Source organism: Saccopteryx leptura, chromosome 5 (genome assembly GCF_036850995.1).
Source record: "Saccopteryx leptura isolate mSacLep1 chromosome 5, mSacLep1_pri_phased_curated, whole genome shotgun sequence".
In the NCBI taxonomy this organism is placed as follows: Eukaryota; Metazoa; Chordata; class Mammalia; order Chiroptera; family Emballonuridae; genus Saccopteryx; species Saccopteryx leptura.
In genome coordinates, this window is record NC_089507.1 from 111,084,823 (window position 1) to 111,109,759 (window position 24,937).

General features: G+C 42.8%; 1 protein-coding gene across 3 annotated transcripts in view; it reads left to right on the top strand.

The window, feature by feature from the left end:
• The window catches only part of CCNY (cyclin Y), a 229,533-nt gene that overhangs the window by 173,414 nt on the left and 31,182 nt on the right, over positions 1 to 24,937 (top strand). For all 3 annotated transcript variants that reach the window (XR_010751634.1, XM_066386070.1, XM_066386069.1), the window contains 4 exons: positions 4,409 to 4,509; positions 10,078 to 10,113; positions 14,389 to 14,446; positions 14,536 to 14,655. Coding sequence is in view for 2 of the 3 variants with exons in the window: in XM_066386070.1 (XP_066242167.1) it covers positions 4,409 to 4,509; positions 10,078 to 10,113; positions 14,389 to 14,446; positions 14,536 to 14,655 (315 nt within the window). In the remaining variant the exon portion in view is untranslated. The remainder of the gene's footprint in view (positions 1 to 4,408; positions 4,510 to 10,077; positions 10,114 to 14,388; positions 14,447 to 14,535; positions 14,656 to 24,937) is intronic.

Sequence of the window (24,937 nt, forward strand, 5' to 3'; positions counted from 1 at the left end):
ACTTTTTTTGTTGTTAGTTTTTTACTCCCTTTGGTTTTTTCATTTTAAAACATTTCCCAAGAGAAGAAATGACCTAGCACCAGTACATTTTTTTTCCTTTTTTTTTAGAAACAGAGAGTCAGAGAGAGGGATAGATAGGGATAGACAGACAGGAACAGAGAGAGATGAGAAGCATCCATCATCAGTTTTTCGTTGCGACACCTTAGTTGTTCATTGATTGCTTTCTTATATGTGCCTTGACTGCGGGCCTTCAGTCAACCGAGTAACCCCTTGCTCGAGCCAGCAACCTTGGGTCCAAGCTGATGAGCTTTGCTCAAGCCAGATGAGCCTGAACTCAAGCTGGCAACCTTGGGGTCTCAAAACTGGGTCCTCCGCATCCCAGTCTGACGCTCTATCCACTGCGCCACTGCCTGGTCAGGCGCACTAGTACATTTTTTAGCACTGTAACTGCACCCATGGGGCCTTTTGAAGGGCTGCAGCGCAGAGCATGGTGCTGCAGAGACCGTCCATTAGGAGCTTGGTGCCTGGGATGTGGTTCTGCTAACACATCTCTGCTCTTGATGCTGACTTCCTGGGTCAGCACCTGTGGAGGACAGCGCCCCTTATCTCCAGGATGGCTGTGGACAGCAGTGTGGATGGGATATGTGCAGGCCCTTAAGCATTTGTGCTGTGCAAATACTTGACATAGAGTATTTTAGTGTCTGACTATTTATTAAATATGTAGGACAGAGAGTGCTAACAGTATGAAAGACTTGAATTTTTTATATACTGGGGCAAGTCTAACTCATATATGAGTCTTTCTGTAAATTAAAAATGTTAACACTTTGAGTAGTGAGTTTTTTTCATGCTCAGTGACCCCTGGGAGTGAGTTTTTTTCAAAAAATGAAATTCGGTTCAGTGACAGTTTTATTAACTTAAAATCATGTTTGTTTGATAAGCAGTTTATAGAAACAAGAAGAACATACATTTGCCTTTTTTTAATGTTGCCTTACACATTTTAAAAATAAATCGATTGTATTCTGGATGGTCAGGATACACGAGGACGTACACGAACGTTTATACAGCCCTTGCCCAGAGCTTGACCTATGGCCACTCCTTTCTGTTGAGGCTGCATTGTTGTGACCAGCTCACGAACGACCTAGCTCCACCACGGAGCAGCTTCCTATGTGGTGGATGTGGTGCGGGCCAGCAGGCAGGACAGAACCACTCCCCATATGCTGATGCAAGAAAATTTCAGTCTACCTCCAGGGGACGTGCTGTATAGACCCTGGAGAGAGCAGAAAGAGAGATCTGTATGACAATGAAGACCAAGGGGTGCCCTGCGGACCACAGGAAGGAGCCCAGAGCACCTGGGAGGACACTCAGCTGATAGTCTGGTGGCAGGAAGGGCCCCGGCAAGGACTGTGACCAGGTGCTGAGGATGAGTGGGGGCAGAGAAGGAAGAGGGCCTGTGGGTGTTGTGTGCAGGGTCTGGAAAGCGGGCCCCAGTGAAGACTTGGTGTCACAGTGAGGTGGCTTTGAGCTCTGCTGTCTGAGGTTTGACGTTGACCACATTACTTTTTTCTGTGACCTCTTTGACTTGTCAGCGAAGGGGGGGGACTCTGCTTGCCTTCTGGGCATCTGTGAGTTATAAATGAGCACATGTAAAATTTTGGAACACTTATTTTTTTAATGATATTCATTTCGGATCAGGACGTTTGCACAGTCTGTGAAGGTTGTAATCCTGACGTTCAACAAGTGACGTAACGCCCAAATGGTATTTTAGACTGATGAGATACCCTGAAACTAACACGTTTATCAGTTAATACTTAGAGTTTTTATTCAATTTAGAAATTGTTAAAGACTTAAAAGTTAGTGTATGTACCGTGGCAGACTGAGAGCGCTGCACACAGCCCTCAGTGCTGGGAGGTTCCACAGCCGAGGTGGTCCCCAGTTCACCTTCTGACCCTTAGGAACAGAAGGCATTCTGCCACCTGCTCAGGAGGATAGTTTCCTAGACAGTGAGGGTGAGGTGTGCGCCCCTCGTGGGCATCTCTCAGCTTCTCTCCTGTCCTTGCCTCTGTCACATTTTGAGCCTGAAGAATTTATGTCAGAGGAAATAGCTGAAACTGTACAAGAAATAGAAGTGGATTGCTACTGTCCTTTTGCTTCATTGTTATTATTCCCAAAGTTGTCCTGTCTCTAAAAAATCATTAACACATTCAGTAGTTACTGAATTTTTGTGTCAGATATACCTGTTAAGCTTTTGTTTGTAGTAGACTTGACACGGGTAGGGAGAACTTCATAAGGAGTTTTGTAAGTTGCCTTCATATTACTATACCTGTTATTAGATTCTGATTTTTTAGTGTCTTGTGTGACTTCAGTGATTACTACAAGAGCTTAAATAGAGAAAGAGAAATATTTTTAAGTGAGAGGAGGGGAGACAGACTCCCACTCAAACCAGGATCTACCAAGCAACCCCTGTCTGTGGCCAATGCTCGAATCAACCATGTCATCCTCAGTGCACAGGGCCCACACTGGAACCAGTTGAGCCACTGTCTGTGAGAAGGAAAGAGAGAGTGAAGAGGAAGAGGGAGGAGAAGAGAAGCGGATGGTCACTTCTCTTGAATGCCCTGACTAGGAATCGAACCCAGGATGTCCGTATGCCGGGTCAGTGCTCTACCACTGAACCAACAAGCCAGGGCCAGAGAATTATTTTTAATGCCTTAAGATTGTTTTAGTGAGAATGTTGTGACTGATTTGATAGATGTGAAAATGCCATGTTAAAATTGACATTCAGGTTGTAACTTGAACTTCCCAAGCCTTCTTTGTGCCTTTCCTTAGGCACAGAGCAATGTGTGCTGAAGGAGGAAAGCCTGGGAACAAGCCTGGCCTTTTGAATTTCCTGATTTTGGTTATTTGCTTCTGACCCATAGCTATTTATATAAAACCAATGTGTGGGAGGGCCCTGATGTTTCAGTAGTGCAGTGCCTCTGTTAGTGATTTAAGGAACTGCATAATACTGTACTTGAGTACAATATAATTTAGTTGGTGGGTTTTTTTGTTTGTTTTATTGTGTTTGTTTTTGTAGTGAGACAGAGGGACGGAGACAGAAAGGAAGGGAGAGAAATAAGAGGCATCAGTTCTTTGTTGCGGCACTTTAGTTCACTGATTGCTTTCCCATATGTGCCTTGACGGGGGTGGGGTGGGGTGGGGTGGGGGGGGTGGCTCCGGGTGAGCCCGTGCTCAACCTTGGGGTTTCAAACCTGGGTCCTTTGTGGACTCTGTCCACTGTGCCACTGCTTGGTCAGGCAAATATAATTTAGTTTGAGGGGAGATTTTTTTTTATATTGTTTCTATGTGTATCAGGCTGTTTCACATTTTCATAATTGTATCACAGAGGAAACCTTATTAAATAAAAGTAAAATACTAAAGTAGTGACCAGGGCATGTGGTCTCTGGTTAGCTTTCAGGCTTCCTTTATTTTCATAAATGGAATACGGGGTGTATTGGACGTGGCAGGTGAAGTTGGCAGCCCTATTCACCCAAAGAGAGTATTCTTTTTGGTAGACTCTAAATGGCACCAGGCAAGTGGAGACTCGTTTGGATGATTTTATTTTATTTTTAGCTAGCTTTTGAGCAAGAATTATCCAGATTGATGCCTACTTATTATATTGGCCATATAGTTAGTTGCCAAAGCTCTACTTAGAATTTAATTAGATGTCATCATTGTATATTTTGAATTCTATTTTCTTTACTAGTACGTTTCAAAAGTAGCTCTCAGTTCTCAAGTTTTCCAAAGAGGTCAAAATTGGTATAGTTGTGAAAGAACTAGTCGTAACACTGGACAGACCCGCTGCATGAAGGTCATCCATTAGCATGATTTTACAGTGTCAGATAATCTTCCCTTTAACAGGTACTTTGCCCTAACAAAGGAATGCTTTTTTGTCTTCTTCATAACCTCACCTCTTGAACTTCAAGCAGATTAACTAGGAGATTCTAAATTAACATTGTCTGCATTTTCTATTGCCCCCAAATACTCTGCACCCCAAGAATACAGAAAATGAGGAGAGTAGGCCCTTGGTGCATAAAGCCAGGACATTGCCTCAACTGGGGCTTTTGTGAGTGCAGCGAGCAGTCTGCTAGGTCACATAGGCTCCGGGACTCTGCACATCGATGCGGGGTGGCGGGTGTGCTGCTGTTTCCATGGGGGAGGTTTGGGATGAGGGCTGTGGTGGTGACTTTTACATGTGGAAGAACGAGCAGTCTTCCTTGTGTGAAGTGTTTTTATGTTGCTTTTGCTGGTGCTAGTCACATTTCTTGCTAAGACGTTTCCCCTCTGTGATCTGGTCTTGAGTTTAAGGGGATGATGTCCTTTGGAAGAGTTGAGCCCTGTCTCATGGTCATTGTCTTGTTGCCTTGTTTTGCAGCACCCCCCAGGACAGACAGCGAGGAAGTACAGCTCCTGCTCCACTATTTTCCTAGACGATAGCACAGTCAGTCAGCCAAACCTCAAGTACACAATCAAGTGGTGGGTATGCAGATTTCTGCTTAACTGAATGCTTTTTCTATACCTTAACCTGATGGCTAACTGGTTGGTTGTGGCGTCTGGCAGGGGGAGGCTACTGACTATGGACAATCTTTTTAAACAGTTATTTTGGTAGTTGAAACGTAGGATATTCAAAATATTTGTTCATATTACCAGTTACGTAAAAAGACCAAATATAAAAGTTATTTTAAATGTGATTAAAGCATATTTTGATTTCTGTGCACATTTTCTACCTTCCCACTCTTTATTAAAGCCATCCTTACACAACTCCACTAATAGTCTACTTTCAGCATAAAATGGACTCCAGTTTAAGAAGGGCCAGGGCTGACACAGTGAGCATGTCCTGGCCTCTGCTCTGTCACCAAGGCAGAGGGTTTGAGAAGACCCATCCCTTTGGGATCTTATTTTCAAATGGGGTATAGGGGATGATGGAGAGTCTTTGTAGAAAATCCCTTCCTTTTGGGCCTCAGTTTCTATAATTTAAAGTGGGAGGGAAGAGGAAAGAAATACTAGTTTCTCCTGTGGTGTTCCCTCTAGCACTTTGATAACAAGATCACAGGGAACCTGCTGTGCTGGGGTCTGTGCTCTTCAGCTTACCTGTGAAAAGTCAGGTAGTTTATACTTAAGAAAACACACACCTAGCAACAGTTCATGTTAGTGTTTGAAGTAAGTGTCTACATTTCTAAACAGGAAGTATTCTGTTTCAGTGGGCCAGGTTTTCAGGCTTAGAAGCCCTGTTCTGAATGTTACTGTATGTGACAGTCGGCCTTAGGCAGTGGGGACTGTCATGGTCTTCTATGGAGAGAGTTTTCTTGTGGGGGCAGTGGGCCCCTTAGAGGGATGTTCCCCCCTTTGTTGTGGGGCTGCTCTTTTTATGATCTCATGGGAATGTAGCTCCTTCCCTCAGAACCTTGGTGGTCAGGGCGTGGTAAAAACAAGTGGGCACAGTCCTGCGGCTGGGAGAGGGTTAGAGCTCCACAGTGCGGTCCTCCGCTGAGCCCAGGCACACTGCTGGGAACAGGAAGTACAGCATTTTTTGCAGTAAACTGTGAGCATGTGTGGAGAGTAGTGGAGGGCCTCCTGCAGGTCTGTGCGCAGGGGCTGCGGGTATCTGCTCAGGTTCTGGAGCAGAGTGAGGGCTGCTGACTTCCTTTTACCTGGGGTCGTCTTCACGGGGAGCAGGGCAGAGTGGAGCCTAGAGCCCTTCCCCTTCAGGGCCAGTGGGGCTCTTGGGATGACAAGTGGCTCTGAATTTGTTGCTCAATGCTTCATCCTTGGGTGACTTAAACTTGCCACTGGTTGTGACATAGATGCTTAGGAGTGGTTGGGAAAACTGGGTGACAGTTTGATATTCTGGTGTCAAGTCTGAGAGGTGCAGTCACCTAGGTTAAAACTGTGTCTCTCTGTAAATCGGTGGTGCCAGCCCAGCTGTGCTGGGGGTCATTGGGAGCTTCCGCACATGACATGTGCTGCCACCCTATGCATTGGTGTGTGGGTGTTTAACCCTCCAGGAGATTCTTGTAGGCAGCCAGCGCTGAGGACCTCTGATAGAAGGGGACAGCTGCTCTCCCCTCCCCACCAAAGTTCCCTTGAAAGTTTTAAATAAAAAACCTATTGGGTAGTACATAGAGGGAGAAGCTGGAAAGACAGCCAGGGCCGATGCTGACCTCTGAGACCGTCATTCATTGGGCGCACAGTGGCTTCCATGGTCCAGAACTCTTTTTCTGCACTACCCAAATTTGAACTTCTTTTAGTCAGTAGCTTAGCTGTTTTAAAAAGTGCCGTTTTTAAAAATGTGCGTGTTGGACCTGGGAGCCCTGAAAATACATGGGGGTGGAAGATGCTAAGTCTGAATGTTCCCTAAACCTTATCCTACACCTGCCAAAGGAAACTCTGGGCTTTCTCCCCCCAGACATGAAAATCAAGGACACATTCATTAACAGAGCAGCTCAGCTTTACTGTGGGTGTGGTGAACATTTGTGGGCTGACTTTGTTTCCTGAAAAAGTGTGAGCTTGTTTCTTTAAGACAATTCTGAGTCCTAAACAACTGATATCTATTTGTATTTTTAAAAAGAAAATGCTTTGTAAGTTGGTGAGTTGCCAGAATGAACAAACATATTTACAAATTCTCATTAGGGAGTGAGTGGAGGGTTGAGTGCTAGTCTAACAGTGAAAGAGAAGTTTAAGTATGAAAACTTTGGGCTGTCACTCCGTGCTCATTTTTTTCATAGGCATGATTTCTTTTTGGAGAAGTTGATTTTTTCATCTTTACCCCCAAAACCAACAGCTATGGCATGCTCCAAAACCTGTAAGGAGCAAAGAAGTGATGATCATTGACAGGGTGGGGGTTGGGGAGCCAATCACACAACTGGCCAGTAGTCCATGGCCCTTGGCCTCTGAGGGTCAGAGAGTAGTATGTACCCACCTGCCTCTTCATCCCTGGGTCAGCACCTCTTGATCTTCAGAGGTCTCAGGGTCCTCGTCTGCTCTGCTGTGAGTTAGTGACGGATAAGAAGTGAGACAGGTGCAGAGCCAGTGATCATAGTCTGTTCTGTTTTCTTGGTCAAGAAAATAGCATTTCTTCCTTCCTGGCTGTGTGGCACAAGCAGCTCAGCAAACTCTTTCATCCAGATGCGCTTCTGGTTTAGCACAGCTCATCTTTGTGGGAGCTCACCCCTTTCTTAGGATATGGAAGAACTGACCGGGCCTCCCAAGCCTGATTCCAGTTTCAGCTGGTGGCCCTTGGCCCCCAGCAATCACTTTCTTCTTTTTTTAATGTTTATTTTATTGATTTTTAGAGACAGAGGAAGGAAGAGAGGGAGAGAGAGGAACATTCACCTGCTTCTGTGTATGGCCTGACTGGGATCAAACTGGCAACCTCTGCACTTCAGGACAATGCTCTAACCAACTGAGCTCTCCAGCCAGGGCAGCAATCGCTTTTTTTTTAAGATAATCAACTAAACTGACCCATTGCCCTGGACTGTACATGAGTTCTCAGCTTGGTTTTCTAGCTTTCTGGGCTGTGACCTGGAGTGGAAGTTGTTCTACAGAGTGGCTCTGTTTTTTCCTGGATGTCTGAGACCACAACGACATGCTGTCTTGCTTTTGGTTCTGGAGATTTAGGAGGTAGTGGCTTTGGGGCCCTGATCATTTCCACTCAGTCTGCAGAAGCCATAGACCTCTTGAGATGGAATTATTGGTAGGGGAATTGCATAACAATGACGGCTTTAGTTTTAGAAGTTTATATGGGAGACAGTGCTTTTCTGTATTTCATTTGGTTAAAACAGCTCTGTGCTGTGGGCTGACCTGCACTGCCCTCAGTCCTAGAGCAGGAAGGCACTGAGAGTGAATGGCACTGACTTGTGAGCCCAGGCAGCTTGGGTCACACTTCTTCCCAGGGGAAGCAAGAACATTTCTTCTTTTTTTTTTTCTTCTCAAAGTGATTAATCACTACTGTAATTCCGGTGACCAAGGCCAGGCAGGTCCACACTGGATTCGGGCAGACGGTAAAGAAACTACAGAGCCAGAAAGTGTTGGGCTGTTCCATTTAATAGAGTCTCACAACAGCGGACGAGCACACAGGCAGGGGAAAACCTCTTTTCCAGCACACAAACAGCAAGAATGGCCCCTCACAATGGTGGGCAGGCAATCTGCTATCCACAACCCCCCGAGCGCAAGCACCTATAGCCTCATATGGGCCACACACAACTGGTGCAGCCACGCACTCACTTACGGGTAGATTGAAAGGGCACAGAACCGTTAATGTGTCAGGAATCCTGGCCGCTGGTGTCTTAACCTGATTCTGCTTGTTTATAAAATAGAATTAATAGCATAGGTTTTCCATGGCAGGGCTGTTTATGTATGTGAAAGCACTTTTTAAACCATATACATTACTTTTAAAAATTCTGGAGCCTTTCACCCCAATTACAATTCTTTCATCAGCATAGATTCTGTTCAAGATTCTTTTCAAGATGTTAGAAGAAAGGATATATTACCCTTTGCTCATGATTACTTTTAACACTTAGCTGAAATTACATGAATGAATAATCTGGAAAGAGATTTGGGGGAATGTAAATTTTCTAGTGATCCGATGAGATCAGCTGTTGTCATATGAAGTCATAGGTAGATAGATATCGGAGCCTTGGACCCAGCATGCATGTCACATCTCTAAGCTGGTGCCCTTGAGTGAGATGCCATGCATGATAGTTTGTGCTTTGAGACCCAGAACACAATCTCATACAGCCAGATAGTTGTGTTCTTAGAAGCTTAAAAAATGAATTTTGGTCTCCTCAGTAAATTTTAAAATAAAACAAATAGTGGAAGAAGCTAGTCAGTTTATAAAAGAGGAAATTTTTAAAAATTGGCCAGTTGACATGAATAACCCTGCCAACTTAGGTTTTTGGAGAAACTCAAATTGAAAACAGGTACACCACTTTTTAACCTACCCAGCTGGAGAACCTTTTATCAGACATTTCAGGGAGAGTTGCAAGGGGTGATGTGGGGAGTATGCTGGGACCGTTTTTTTGCAAAGATATTTGGCAGTGTATGTGGGAAGCCTCACAGAAGTTATTAACAACTTTAGATATTCCATTACAGGGTGTTTGCTATGGAGCTGGTGTAGTCACAGGTTGCACAGATATTTATCTCTGAGGATGTTTATTATGCTGTTAATTATAATTGCAAAATATTAGAAGCAAATACTCAATAGGAGGGGAACGATTAATAAATTATTCAACAACTATACAATAGAATGTAGCCATTTACAATCATGTTTTCAAAGAATATTTTAATGGTAAGAAATGTTAGTGAGGATAAAAGTGGTATGTAAACCTGTTTATTTACATATATAATGATCTCAAGCTGATAGTCATCTTTGGGCAAAAGGATTATTTTTATTTATACTTTATATATTTTTCTAAAATGTCTATCCAAGAATATAGTGCATTTTATAATCAGATAAACATTTGAAAAAGTTTAGAGAAGGGGAAGGTCTTCATTAAATTTTAAGGTCTTTTTAAAATGTAAAGTAAAGTTGTAAGGTCACGGAACAAAGAAGAAGCACAGCACCATTTCAGCAAATGGTGAGTACGCAGGCTGATTGCCAGGGCATTGTTGATTTAAGGGAAAGATTGTCAAAACATTGAGGGTGATAACACATTTTTCTCGTAGTTATAAAGAAACCACTAATTTTCTAAAATAGTAGGGACTGACTGGAGATTTCAAAAGGTGTTTAATTTGCACAACCTGTATTTTTACGTAGTGCCTGTATTTTACAAGCGAGGAAGTATAAGATTTCAGATGGTAAGATTTTAAATATCACTTGAAGTTTTGGTATTTCTGGGGAAGATTTAATAATTTCTAGGAATGAGTACCAGATTGGTTTACTTTAATGAGGGCATTTTTTTTATTGGCGTTATGAATGAAATGGGACTGTTTAGATGGATGGTTTGACTTTTACTTAAATTTAAATATCTATGGTCAGATTGATGTCAGATAATATATAACAACTCGAATATGTTTTGAAACATTGAACTGCATTTTATTTTACAGTGTAGCTCTCGCAATATATTACCACATCAAAAACAGGTATGTATATGATTAATTTTGTGCTAAAAACATTACATTTTATGTTTTTCTGTTTTTTCCCTGTAATGCTTTGGCCTGCATATTTTCATAGAATTTCTAAAGTTAGTATAATTTACCAAATTTTGCAGGTAAGTGCTGAATGGCTTCTGAATCAAGGGAAACCAGAGGGTGTCGGTTTGAAACCAGCAGAACAACACAAAGCTTCTTGATAATGTCCAGCTTCTTCTTTACTGTTTATTTTCTCTGTAATTTGTTTAAACATTCTATCGTTAAATATTTTAAAAGTTTATGCAGCTTTAACATAAAAAAATGTTTAGTGTTTCAATATAGTAGAGGGAATTTTGGTATAAATTTAGATGTAAGTTTATATTCATGTAGTAGAAACTCTTTCTGATGAGTCTGAAGATAATTTAAGAAGTCAGTGGAAATGGAATCATAGAAAAATCACTTTAAAAACTTACCATTGACATTTTATTTCAACATGAAATATGTAAAAGTACATTCATTTGCCAGTTTTCTCAGGACTTTAGTTTTGAACGTGGGGCATTGATTCAAGTACCAAAGTGACTCTTTTTTATAATCCACATCTGTAATTAAGCCTTTTTCTTTTTCTTTTTTTTTTTTTTTTATATAATCCTTTTTCATAGAGGTTTTTCTTTTTCTTTTTAATCAGTGTAAAGAAAACTTAAGATATTTGCAAAACAGCCTGAGCACAGACTCTTCTGGGTTTGAGCACAACTGTCTACAGTGGATTTATTTCATTTTCATAAGAAGAAAGCCACACTCCTTGCAGTACTAGTTCATTGATTAAGTGACATTTATATATGTTATATGAATCTAATAACAACTACAATTTATGTGAAAGAACAAAATTCAGTCCAGTGAATTGGAAGCTCAGATTGGCTTTGTCAAATGATTCATGAATTGGACTGCTGGGAGGCATTTCAGGGCTGGTGCAACAAGGAGTCTGCTTGGGCAGAAAGAGAGCAGGGCCACATTAAAAGAGTGGATGGTTTCAGGTGAGGACACCTTTCCATGGGGGGAAGGCAGATTACTGCTCTAGTACTGACAGGAAACACTCTGAGAGAGGCTGAAACTACAGTTAGGTTAGTTACTAAATTTTGGTTTGGTGAAATGGCCTGGCGAAGTGACTCCACTTGGGACTGTTTACCACTGGGAATGAGCCTGGCCACCTCATGTTGGGAATGGATCTTAGTGGGTGGAGTGCACCCTGCTGTCCATGTGTTTTACGAAGGGGCAAGGGAGCGTGAGGTAAGTTTGCGAAGTGGAGGTTAGATGACAGAGCTTCTACTGCTCAGTCTTATGGGAAAAAAACAAGTATCTGGAGGTAAAGCTGGAAAGGTGTTCTCTCTCATGTAATTGACTCATGGCTCTTTGTGGTGCTTGAAAATTTTAGATTTAAAAATTTACAAAATGTAGCCTGACCAGGTGGTGGCGCAGTGGATAGAGTGTTGGCCTGGGATGCAGAGGACCCAGGTTTGAAACCCTGAGCTCACCAGCTTGAGCACGGGATCACCAGCTTGAGTGCAGGGTCACTGGCTAGGGTGTGGGATCATAGACATGACCCCATGGTTGCTGGCTGAGCCTAAAGGGCACTATCTTGAAGCCCAAGGTCGCTGGCTTGAGCAAGGGGTCACTTGCTCTGCTGTAGCCCCCATCAAGGCACATATGAGAAAGCAATCAATGAACAACTAAGATGCTGCAACAAAGAATTGATGCGTCTCATTTCTTTCCCTTCCTGTCTATCTGTCCCTCTCTCTGTCACCACAAAAAATTTTTTTTTACAGAATGTAGGCTGTTGGACCTTTACACGTATCAATGAAGTGCAGTTTTTGTTTTCTTATTTCTCTGATAGTCATTCAAACTTTTTGAACATTTAAATCTCAAATAACAATGCTGTGCTATTCATGGAACTCAGCTGCGTTCTCAAAGGAGCTAGTGTTGCCTTCGGATCTCTTAAGTGATTCCCCAGTCCTTAGACTGCCATGGATCCCAGAGCTACCTAACAGCCATGGCTGATGATAGGTGAACCGTTCTCCACATGCATTTTCTCATTTAGTCTGTCTCACAGCTTCCTGAGGTTATACTGACATCATCTCCATTTCACAGGGAAAGAAACTGAGGCACAGAGAGGTGAAGTAGTTTGCCTAAGATTCTACAAGTAGTAAATTGGGGAACGGGGACTTGAATCCAAGCCATGTGCCGTGGACATTTTTAGTCCTGTGCTTTGCTGGCCCAGGGCTGGGGAACTAGCCAGAAGTAAGTGGAGGAGGAGCAAGTGTAGCAGAAGAGTGAGCATTGTGGACAAGCATGACCAAATCTGTAGCTGTGTCCTGACGCTCTCTTGGGAGGAGGTGGCCGTGACTGTCTGCATACATCCTCATGGGTACATCACACTGGCCAGACCTCTGAGCTGGGGACAGACCCATGAGCTTGTTAGAGGCAGTGCAGTGCTGCTGAGACACATCCTTGAATGGAAGAGAAAGGAAAATCTACCTCTCAGAGGAGTAATTTTAACTTAAATTGTCAATCTTCATTTGTATTTTTTATATATTTTTTAAAATTTTTTCTTTATTAATTTTTAGAGAGGAGAGAGAGTGAGAGAGAGAGAGAGAGAAAAGGGGGAAGGGAAGAACAGGAAGCATCAACTCCCATATGTGCCTTGACCAGGCAAGCCCAGGGTTTTGAACCGGCGACCTCAGCGTTCCAGGTCGACACTTTATCCACTGTGCCACCACAGGTCAGGCCCATTTGTATTTTGAACCTATATTTTTATTATTTAAATTACTTCTGGTGAATGTTTCTTGAGAGTGCTGAGGAGCTTTATGGGCTCTCATTCATCAGAAAAACTAAGCAGGGCTGAACAGCCCACAGAATGGGGTATTGGACCAGGCTTTACCTCTCACCAGCGCCCTGTGTATCTTACAGAGGCAGTGAGTGAGGTGAGGCATTGGCTGAGTTTTCTTAGCCAGGCTCTGTACAAGACAGTGTCACCAGGTGCACTGGAAGGAGCGGGTTGATGTTTTCAAACCCTACTTTCAGGTCCTGCCTGACTGAACCTATATCTTCCTGGTGTGTATCTAAAGTGTTTGCTCCCTGTGTTTCTGCAGGCTAGGGAAAGTAAGCGCAGGTATGAATGCCCAGTGCTTTAAGAACAATCAGTAGTACACATTTAAGTTGTTCTGTTAAGATCTTTCTTTCTCTTATTTTATGTAGATGGCACATTCATAGAGCAGACATCATAGTGTTTGCCACCGTGAGCATGTGGTAAGGATAGGTCTGCGATCTTTTGGTGTTCACAGGCCTGACATTGTTAGCACAGCCTGTGGAAATGATAGACTGTTACCTGAAGCAGTGGTTTCCAAATATGGCTTATTTTTTCTTTTCTTTCCCCCTTTTTTTTTAAGCAGCAAGAGAGACAGAGACAGAGACAGGAAGGGAGAGAGATAAGAAGCATCTGTTCTTCATTGTGGCAGCTTACTTGTTCATTGATTGCTTTCTCATATGTGACTTGACCAGGGGGCTCTAGCTGAGCCAGTGACCCCTTGCTCAAGCCAGTGACCCCGCATTCAAGCTGGTGAGCCTACACTCAAGCCAGCAACCTTGGGGTTTTGAACCTGGGTCCTCTGCGTCCCAATCCAAAGCTCTATCCACTGTGCCACTGCTGACTCAGGCCCAAATACAGTTTTAAAGATAAGTTTTTAGGCAAAATGACACAAAGGAGATGGAAAGTAGAATTGTCCTTGGAGAGGTGGGATGGTCCATGCAGGGTAGCTCTCTCCTAGGGTTAAAGCTTGCCAAATTGGCTTTGCTACACATCACCTCTTGTTTTTCAATATAAAATTGTGAAACTCTTAATGAAATGGTTAAGTTGCATGTTGTAAAAACTTCAGATTAATTTCTAGGACACATTGAATGTTCATTCCACCCTCGGACTTCTTGTCAACCACAACATACTAATAGTATAAGCAAGTCTGTCTTGTCTTTGGTCAACAAACAGGATGTTAAAGAAATAGATTTGGTTAACTTGGAAACTCAGGAAATGAAAAGTTGGTATTTTTACCTAAATTAATTTATGGCCTTTATTTCACCGACTATTCAAAAATTACCCAATACTCTCCCCAAGTAAAACAAATTATTATTCACTGCTTTTTCTTAATTGAAATAACAGTTAAATCAAAATATAATTTTGTTGATTGTGAATACTCATTCTTATAGAAAGTAACCTCCATTATCTTTACTTTTCCTCAACAGGGACCCAGATGGAAGGATGCTCTTAGATATTTTTGATGAAAACCTACACCCTCTTTCGGTAATCTCCTGTGTTTCCTGATTCCGTTTCATTACTTCTCTTTTGCTCTTACATGGTGGCCTGCCATCTGAAAACATTTTCTTCCCCAGAAATCCGAAGTGCCACCAGATTATGACAAACACAACCCAGAGCAGAAACAGATTTACCGTTTCGTTCGGACACTGTTCAGTGCTGCTCAGCTGACGGCGGAATGTGCCATCGTCACTCTGGTGAGTGCCCGCAGGAGACCGCCATCCTGCGCCCAGAGGACAGTGCACAGGGATGCCTGTCAGGCTGCCGTGGAGGTGAGAGGATGGGTCTCCTGAAAGAAGGTGTAGAGCAGGGGTCAGGAACCTTTTTGGCTGAGAGAACCATGAAAGCCACATTCATTCATTCATTCATTTATTTTTTCTGAAGTTGGAAACGGGGAGGCAGTCAGACAGACTCCCGCATGCGCCCAACCGGGATCCACCCGGCATGCCCACCAGAGGGCGATACTCTGCCCATCTGGGGTGTTACTCTGTTGCAACCAGGGTCATTCTAGCACCTGAGGCAGAGGCCATGTAGCCATCCTCAGCACCCAGGCCAACTTTGCTCCAATGGAGCCTTGAAAGCTACATATTTTAAAATGTAATTCCCTGAGAGCCATACAATGATCCTTGTACGTTATGCATTATTCAGTAAAAATTTGGTGTTGTCCCGGAGGACAGCTGTGATTGGCTCCAGCCACTCACAACCGTGAACATGAGTGGTAGGAAATGAATGGATTGTAATACATGAAAATGTTTTATATTTTTAACGTTATTTTTTTTTATTAAAGATTTGTCTGTGAGCCAGATGCAGCCATCAAAAGAGCCACATCTGGCTCGCAAGCCATAGGTTCCCAACCCCTGGTATAGTCTGTCCCACGTCCCCTTCACGAGTCAGTTGTGTGGTCACATTCATAACCAATAAATGTTGAAACCTGGAATGCTGGTAAGTCAGCATGGGGCTGTAGGAGTAACACAAGGCTCCCCTCCCTGTGGATGATCCCATTCCTCTTGATCACAGTAGAAGTGCTAATGACATTCATAGGGTATAAATACAACCATGAATACCTGTAGAAGAAGGAATGTGTATTGCTACTTTCTCTTTTCTGCTTTTTTGTAAATAATGTGTCTGTAAGATAATCAGAGACAACTGGGAAGTCATCTGCATTTTCAGACTTAGGAGATAAAAGTCTATACTATTACTTAGATTCTTAAAACTTAGGGACTAGTAAGGTCAAATATCATTTGGGAAATAGATTTTACAATGTAAGCCATTGTCCTGGCCTTTTACGTTGTATGCAAATCAGATAATGAATTGTCCTGGAGGGGCAGAAGGCCATTCCTGGGCTCCTGAGAAGAGGTTACTGTCTAACACAAGGTGTGCAGGTGGCTCAAGGACCCTGTGTGTCTGTCACACTGAGAGCTTGTGCTTTTCAGCTGGTGCAACAGCAAACCTGTTTGTTGTGCATTCATTGCTTCATCTAGTTGTGTGTTCATTCCTTCTTTCATGGAACCTCCTCTTTATGGATAAAACACATTCAGGAAGTAGTCACTGGGTGATTTGGTTGTTTATAGGCTCTTATGTCATTCAGATGTAGGTTTATTGCTCAACTTTGTTTTCCCAAAGTGTTTCAAGTTCGTAATAAACACGACAGGGCTGAAATTTTTATGTAGGGAAATTGTGATAAAGAGAAAAGAAGGGTAGGAAAATCGAATAAAACCGTGGATGAGATCAGTGTTGAAAGCCAGGCCTTGAAGAAATTATTTATCTGGAAGCTTCTGCAGGCCTCATGTGTTGGGGAATTTTTATCTTTAACTCCTAAGAAAATGATGACCTGACTGGCCTGGTAGTGCCTCATTGCTTAGGTCTGTTAGCACAATGTAAGATTTTCACCCTTGCCAATTCCCAGTTTCTGCAGAGGTGCTAAGAGGACATCTGTGTGCTTCCCGTCTTCATGGTGACAGGTGCATCTTTGGAGAGCTGTAGGGCTGGTGCACATTTTTTTTTTTTTTTTTTTTGGTATTTTTCTGAAGTTGGAAACGGGGAGGCAGTCAGACAGACTTCTGCATGTGCCCAACCAGGATCCACCTGGCATGCCCACCAGGGGGCGATGCTCTGCCCATCTGGGGTGTCGCTCTGTTGCAACCAGAGCCATTCTAGCGCCTGAGGCAGAGGCCATAGAACCATCCTCAGTGCCTAGGCCAGCTTTGCTCCAATGGAGCCTTGGCTGTGGGAGGGGAAGAGAGAGAGAGAGAGAGAGAGAGGAAGGAAGGAGAGGGGGAGGGGTGGAGAAGCAGATGGGCGCTTCTCCTGTGTGCCCTAGCTGGGAACCGAACCCGGGACTCTTGCACGCCAGGCCGATGCTCTACCACTGAGCCAACCGGCCAGGGCCAGGGCTGGTGCGCATTTATTTACCGGTCCTCTTGACTGCTAAGATCTTCCCAGTTCTATTGGATAAATGGGTAACTTAGCAGAACATTGGTATATATTGGGGTCTTGCTGGTGGCAACCCAAGGATGAGCATCTGTGGGGTTCTGCATGGTAGACACAGCACTACAGACCGATTCTGTGGGGACGGCTATTTGCATTGGCTCAGAGTCAGCCGCATGCCTGTGGGCGGAGGCAGACTGATGCGGCTCTGAGCCAAAACCGTGTGTGACAATCCTCCCCTCTGTGGTCCCAGGACTCAGAAACAGCCATTCAGAACAGGCCCTGTCCAGCATGGACAGAAAGACACTGATCTGCTTTCTCCTGCGTGTTCTCTCAGCATTTGAGCATGTTGCCCAGGAGGATAGGAGAGAGGACAGCAGTTGCTCCCCAGCACCAGTGTACCCAAAGCAGATATTTCACAGCCTAATTAGCTCCACTTGAAACAGTAATAGGAACATAATATCACTAGATACATTTCTTTAGCCTTGCTGGATATGCTAAAGGTTTCCTATTTATACTGACCTGAGGAAATTGAGTCGATCTTTGGTGGGTTATAGGTTTTCCTAAGTTGGGAAAGGAGCACTTTGTAACTGTTTTAGCAGTAGCCGTGGGAAGCCGGAGTTGGGTGGAAGCCGTAGTGACCAGTGCCCCTCACCCATCTTTTCTCTCAGTAGTTCCTTGAGCTGAATTGTCCTTAACGCCACAAACTGGACAAGGCCCACTGGGCATGAGGACAATGGAGACGCAAAGACCCGACTCCAGGGATCAGGTTCAGTGACGCAAATCCACTTTATTCAGGAAGTAAGCTAGCTTATATACACAGGTTCAGCCTATAGGGTGTTACAGCATGTTCTTCAAAGCCAATGGCTAAAAAGGTCAGGGGGCTGCCTGGTTAGTGCTGAGTCACGTCCTTATAGCCGGCGAGCTCTCTCCTGAGTGTGCCTAGGAGGGTTTCAGGTGCTGGAGTATTCTCACAGCATTGCATCAGCCACAGCTGCTAGGAATGTGCTCTGCGCTCTACCCACATTTCCTCCTCCTTTTTTAATTAGGGCTAATTGGATTTGATGAATGACAGCTTGCTGCTGTTATAGCTTCTGAATGCTATGCATTATGCAACAGAACCCTGGTAGAACTAAAACAACAATAATACCTATTATACTATATGCTAATAGATTAGCAGGCTTAAACAAGGGATTCCTTCTAGGGGTCGGGATGTCATTTCCCTCCCATTTTGTTACAGAGACCTTCCAGGTGCCATTAAACAGAGTTCCATTTTGATTGTAAAAAATGGACATAGGTCCTGCACGCCCCCTTCCCACAAAGGTCCCAGCGTCCAAACACAGAACAGATGGCTTGCCGTGGGCTGCATACTGCATATGGTTGTATTCCATCTCTTAGCTTCCGATGCCAAACTCCGAGGTTGATGGTCTGCGCATCCGGGCCAGAGGCAATGCAGCAGTCTCTCCAGGGAATTCCTTCTCTCAGGAGTGTTCTTAGATGTTCATCATACAGGAACGGGCAAAGAGGCGACCCTGGGAAGGCAAGGTTAGCAGGGCGGGCCCAGCTGTTGGTAGCTAGGGGGAGGAGGGCTTATAGGCCAAGTACTGAGCCTTGGTTGGTAGTACCATTTTCAGCAAAGTCCCCCATAGTATGATTTCGCAGGAGGACCCACCCCTCCTGACTGACTGCCTGTGTGTCTGCACCGTTTTATATTCCCCCTGGCAGTGCTGCAAGGGCTCCAGTTTCTCCACATCCCATCTATTGATACAGGCTTGTCTTTTTGATTTTTGCCATTCCAGTGGCTATGGAATGATACCTCGTTGTAGTTTAATTTGTATTTCCTAACGATTAATATGTTAATTGGGGAGTTATATGTCTTCTTTGGAGAACTGGCTATTTGGATTCTCTACAAATTGTTAAATTGAGTTATCCTTTTATTGTTGGATTCTGAGAGTTCTCTATATGTTTTGGATACATGATTCACAGGTATTTCTCCTAATCTCTGTGTTGTCATTTCAGTTTCTTTTTTTTTCTGAAGTTGGAAACGGGGAGGCAGTCAGATAGACTCCTGCATGCGCCCAACCACCCGGCATGACCACCAGGGGGCAATGCTCTGCCCATCTGGGGCTTCGCTTTGTTGCAACCAGAGCCATTCCAGTGCCTGAGGCAGAGGCCATAGAGCCATCCTCAGCGCCCGGGCCAACTTTGCTCCAGTGGAGCCTTGGCTGTGGGAAGGGAAGAGAGAGACAGAGAGGAAGGAGAGGGGGAGGGGTGGAGAAGCAGATGGGCGCTTCTCCTGTGTGCCCCGGCTGGGAATCGAACCCGGGACTCCTGCATGCCAGGCCAACGCTCTACCACTGAGCCAACCGGCCAGGGCCTCATTTCAGTTTCTTAATGGTGTTCTTTGCAACATAGGTTTTCATTTTAATGAAGCCCGACTTTGTACATCATTTTCTTTTGTCACTCCTGCTTTTTAGTATTGATTCCAAGAGACCACTGTATGATCCAAGGTCATGTGATTTACTCTTATGTTTTCTTTTACGAGTTACATAGTTTTAGCTCTCACATTTAGGTCTGAATCCATTTTGAGATATTTTTGTGAGCGAGGGGACCAAATTCATATTTTTGCTTATAAATGATTGTCCCCATACCATTTCTTGAAGAGACTGTTTTCCTCTTTGAATTATCTTGTCACCACTGTCAAAATCATTTGACCATAAATGTCAAAATTTATTTCTACACTTTTATTATTTTTCTAGGGAAGACTTGGAAACAGGAAGGAAGAGAGATGAGAAGCATCAACTCATACTTGTGGCACTTTAGTTTTTCGTTGAATACTTCTCATACGTGCCTTGACTGAGGGGCTCAAGCTGAGCCGGTGACCCTATGCTCAAGCCAGCGACCCTGCATTCAAGCAGGCGAGCCTGCACTCAAGCCAGTGACCTCAGGGTTTCAAGGCTGAGACCTCACCAGTCAGGCATCTGTACTTTCAGTTTTATTCCATTGATCTGTATGTTTGTCCTTATGTCAATACTACACTTTTGATTACCATAGCTTTGTAATTGAAATCAGAAAATATGATTCTCCCAAATTTGTTCTTTTCAGGATTATTTTGGCTGTTCTCTGAACATTGCGTTTTCAGATGAATTTTAAAATCAGTTTGTCAATTTCTGCAAAACAAAGAAAATCAACTGGGATTTTGATAGGGACTGCATTGAGCATGTAGATCAATTTGAGAATTATAATCTTAATACTAAGCCTCTCATTCATGAGTATAGAGTATTCTTCCTTTTATGTAATTTTTCTCAATTTCATTCAGTAATTTTTAGTTTTTAGTGTAAAGCCTTGCACTTTCTTTGTTAAACTTATTCCTAGGTACCTAATTCTACATCATGCTTTTGTTAAGTGGAATTGTTGTCTCAATTTTGTTTTCAGATTATTCATTGCTAAAGTATAGGAATACAATTTATTTTTATAGATTGGTCTTATATCCTTTTACATTATTCAACTCATTTCAGTTCTAATATTGTTTTTGCTAGATTCCTTGGACTTTATACAGGCCAGGTCGTATTATCTGCAAATGGGGATAGTTTTACCTCTTTCTTTTCAGTTTGGATGCCTTTTGTTTTTTTGTCTGGCTAACTTGCCCAGGAGGACTTCCAGCACAGTGTTGAGGAGAAGTAGTGAGAATGTTTTGCCTTATTCTTTTTTTTTCTACCATAGATAACTTTATTCGGTATGAAGAGAAAGTTGAAAACAGGGCATAAATAAATAGACACTTGAGAAAAAATATATATATTTCTGTTCTTTTAAACTGTATTTATTAGGGTGACACTGGTTAACAAAATAATGCAGGTTTTAGGTGCCAGTTCTATAACACATCTCTGTACATCATATTGTGTGTTCCCCCCCCCCCCCAATTAAGTCTCCATCCATCACCATTTATCCTTCCTCCACCTTCCCTCACCCTCACAGCTGATACTGTGTTGTCCCTGTTCATGAGTTTTTCTCTTTTTTTGTTCTTTTTTGTCAATCACTCCACCCCCCTCAGCCAGCATTCCCCTGACCGCTGTCAGCCTGCTCTCCATGTATGAGTCTGTCTCTGTTTTGCTTGTTAGTTCATGTTGTTCATTAGATTCCACACATGAATGAAACCACATGGTGCTAGTCTGGTACCTGATCTTAGGGGGAAGCATAGTCTTTATCCATTCACTATGACATCAGCTATGATTTTCATAAATGCTCTTTCTCAAATTGGGGAAGTTTCTTCTGTTCCTAATTTGTAAGGTGTTTTTTATCTTGCAGGAATATTGGATTCTGTCAAAATGGTATTTCTTCATCTATTGTGTATCCTTTATTCTATCAATATGTTAAATCAACCTTGCATTTCTGGGATGAGTTATCCCACTTGGTCATGGTATAGAAATATTTTTATATGTTGCTGGACTTGGTTTGGTAGTATTTTGTTGAGGATTTTTGCATCTGTACTTGTAAGGGATGTTGTTCTGTTTTTTTCTTCTGATATCTTTGGTTTTGGAATCAGCATAACATTGGCCTCGTAGAATGAATTGGGAAGTGTTTCTTCCAGTTGAATTTTTCTGAAGAGTTTTAGAAGGATTAAGTATTAAGTTTTATTTCAGTCTTGGCCAGAATTTTTCTCTGTTGGAAGTTTTTGCATTACCAAATCAGTCTCTGCTTATTATAGGTCTATTCCAATTACACTTCTTCTTAAGTCAGTTTCTGTTGTTCTGGGAATTTGTCCATTTTATCAGAGTTAACCAATTTGTTGGCATATAACTGTTCATAGTATTCCCTTTTAATTCTTTTTATTTCTGTGAAGTCGTGAAGTCTATTGTATGGATCCTTTTTTATTTTATTAATTTGAGTCTAATTACTTTTTTTGGTTGTTCTAGCTAAATGTCAATTCTATTGATCTTTCCAAAGACTAGGTTTCATTTTTATTGATTTTTTTATTTTTATGTTCCCTATTTCATTTATTTTCACTTATTCCTTTCTTCCACTTGCTTTAGGTTTAGTTAGCTCTTATTTTTCTTCTCATTGCTTAAGAAAGAAAGTTAAGTTATTGATTTGAGAGCCTCTTTTTTTTTTTAATTCAGTGAGAGGAGGGGAGGCAGAGAGATAGACTTCCACATGTGCCCTGACCAGGATCCACCCAGCAAACCCATCTGGATCGTTGCTCCGTTGCTCAGCAACCAAGCTCTTCTTAGTGCCTGAGGCAGAGGCTGTAGAGCCATCTTCAGCACCCATGGCCAACTTGCTCCAATCGAGCCTTGGCTGTGGGAGAAGGAGGAGGAGAGAGAGAGAGATAGAAGCAAGAGGGGGAGGGGTGGGAAAGCAAATGGGCGTTTCTCCTCTGTGCCCTGACCAGAATTGAATTGAATCTGAAACATCAACACACTGGGCCGACACTCTACCACTGAGCCAACCGGCCAAGCCTCATTTTATAATACAGGCATTTATAGTAATAAATTTCCCTCTAAGCCTTAGCTACATTGCATAAGTTTGGGTTATTTTCACTTCAACTAGTGTGTAAGATAAGTAAGTTTTTAAAAATTAACTTTGTAAAAGTTAAATTTATGAAGTAACATTGCTTAATAACATAAATTTCAGGCATACAGCTTTATAATACAACATCTGTGTACTCCATTGTGTGCTCACCACCAAAAGTCGAGTCTCCTATCACCATACATTTTATTTTAGATTTACAGAAAAATTGTGAAAATAGTACAGAGTTCTCATATGCCTCACCCTGTTTATTATTCACATCTTATATTCTTTTGTTATATTTGTTCCAATTGATGAACCATTGGTGATGTTACTATTAACTAAAGTTCATGCTTTATTTGGATTTCCTCAGTTTTTACCCACTGTCCGCTTTCTGTTCCAGGCTCCCATCCCAGACACCACATCATATTTCATTGTCTGTGTCCTTAGGCTCCTCTGGGCTGTGATGGTTGCTCAGACCTTCCTTGTTTTGATGATCTCGACAGTTTTAAGGAGTACTGGTCAGGTACTTGGTATTTGTCAGGTATTTTTCTTATGATTAAATTAGGGTTGTGTGTCTTGGGGAAGGAAACCACAGAGGTAAAGTTTCATTTTCATCATGTTCTATCACAGGTATATACTGTTAACATGACTGATGACTATTGCCAGTAACCTTGATCCCCTGGCTGAGGTCATGTTTGTCCAGTTCATCAGTTTGCTGCCTCTCTGGAGGAGATGACTGCCTGCAGCTCAGTTAAGAAGTGTAGTGGGCTCTCTCTCCTTAGGTGATGTGTTGCTTATACTTGGTATACCAGCACATCAAGAGTCCTGCCCACTGAGCTGGGCCCTAGCTTGGGTGGCCCTGGAAGATTCAGTCGTTGAGACCACTCAGGCCTTGGGTTGCAGCCTGAAAGTGCCTTAAGTCTGGTGCTCTGGTGATGAGGTGTCTTGTGGAATATATTGATTCTGACCCAAAACATTGCCCTTTTGGGTCACTTTATTCTAAGGCAGTCAAATGACAGCTGTTCAATGATGAGTCCACATATCTCACATGCTTTTCCAGTTGGTTGGAAGTAAGAAGCAGTGGTACGGTCACCAGTAGGCTCAACTCTGGGTGATAGGGGATCTGAGGTTAATGACCTAGGGTTACTCTTTAAGATTGGATTGGAATAATTTCAGCATCGTCAGACTTTTGATTACATATATCTTTGATTCCATTAGTTTGCATTTTACTCCTTCCCCGTGCCTTTGTGAACAATTTTGTTACATGCAGTCAGATGAATGCTCTGTGTAACTCAGTGATGCATGCTAATCTGTGTGTTCAAGACTCTTTAGGATAACCCTTCTCATGAATTTAGAGCTGGAAGTTTAATTGATCAAGAGCAGTGGTTCTCAACCTTTCTAATGCTGTGACCCCGCAATACAGTTCCTCATGTTGCAGTGACCCCAAACCAAAAAATAATTTTGGTGGCTACTTCATAACTGTAATAGTGCTACAGTTATGATTCGAAATGTAAATACCTGATATGCATTATGTATTTTCTGATGGCTTTAGGCGACCCCGCTGGGGTCGCACCCACAGGTTGAGAACCACTGATAAGAGTATCCTATTAGCAGTGATCTAAGGATATTGTTTAAGAAAAAATAAATTGTATACTATTTTATTTGGCAGAGAATAAAAATACCCAAGTGGGAGTTTACAAAAGAAATGACAACTGATCCTTGCATATAGATTTACTGGCAAGTTCTGCTAAAGTACCGTATTTCCCCATGTATAAGACACACCCTTTTCCAAAAAATTTGGGATCTAAAAGTGGGTGTGTCTTATACAATGACTGTAGTTTTTTTACTTGCATTTCCCGCTTTTCATGCTTGTTATTGTGCTTGTTGTAGATTTTTTACTTGCATTTCCCGCATTTTCACTCTTGTTGTCTTTGTGCTCATTATTTCGTGATCATGGTATCTCCCCTGCCGGGTAAGTATATGTGCTCATTGTTTTGCACTGGTTACCCATGTATGACGGTAGATTACGTTTTGCCACATTGTGCCTAGAAATGGCTCAGAAAAGATTTTCATACAGTGCTGAATTCAAGTTAAAAGTGATCCAGGCCCTGGCCAATTGGCTCAGGGGAAGAGCATCAGCCCAGCGTGTAGAAGTCCCGGGTTCGATTCCTGGCCAGGGCCCACAGGAGAGGCGCCCATCTGCTTCTCCATCTTTCCCCCTCTCCTTCCTCTCTATCTCTCTCTTCCTCTCCTGCAGCCAAGGCTCCATTGGAGCAAAATTGGCCTGTGCACTGAGGATGACTCCATAGCCTCTGCCTCAGGCAGTAGAATGGCTCCAGTTGCAATGGAACAATGCCCCAGATGGGCAGAGCATCGTTCCCTAGTGGGCTTGCTGGATGAATCCTGGTCAGGCACATGCGGGAGTCTGTCTCTCTGCCTCCCTGCTTCTCATTTCAGAAAAATACAAAGAAAACAAAACAAAAAACAAGTGATCCAGTTTGCAAAAAATAGAAATCATGCTACCGAACATAAGTTTGGTCCTCC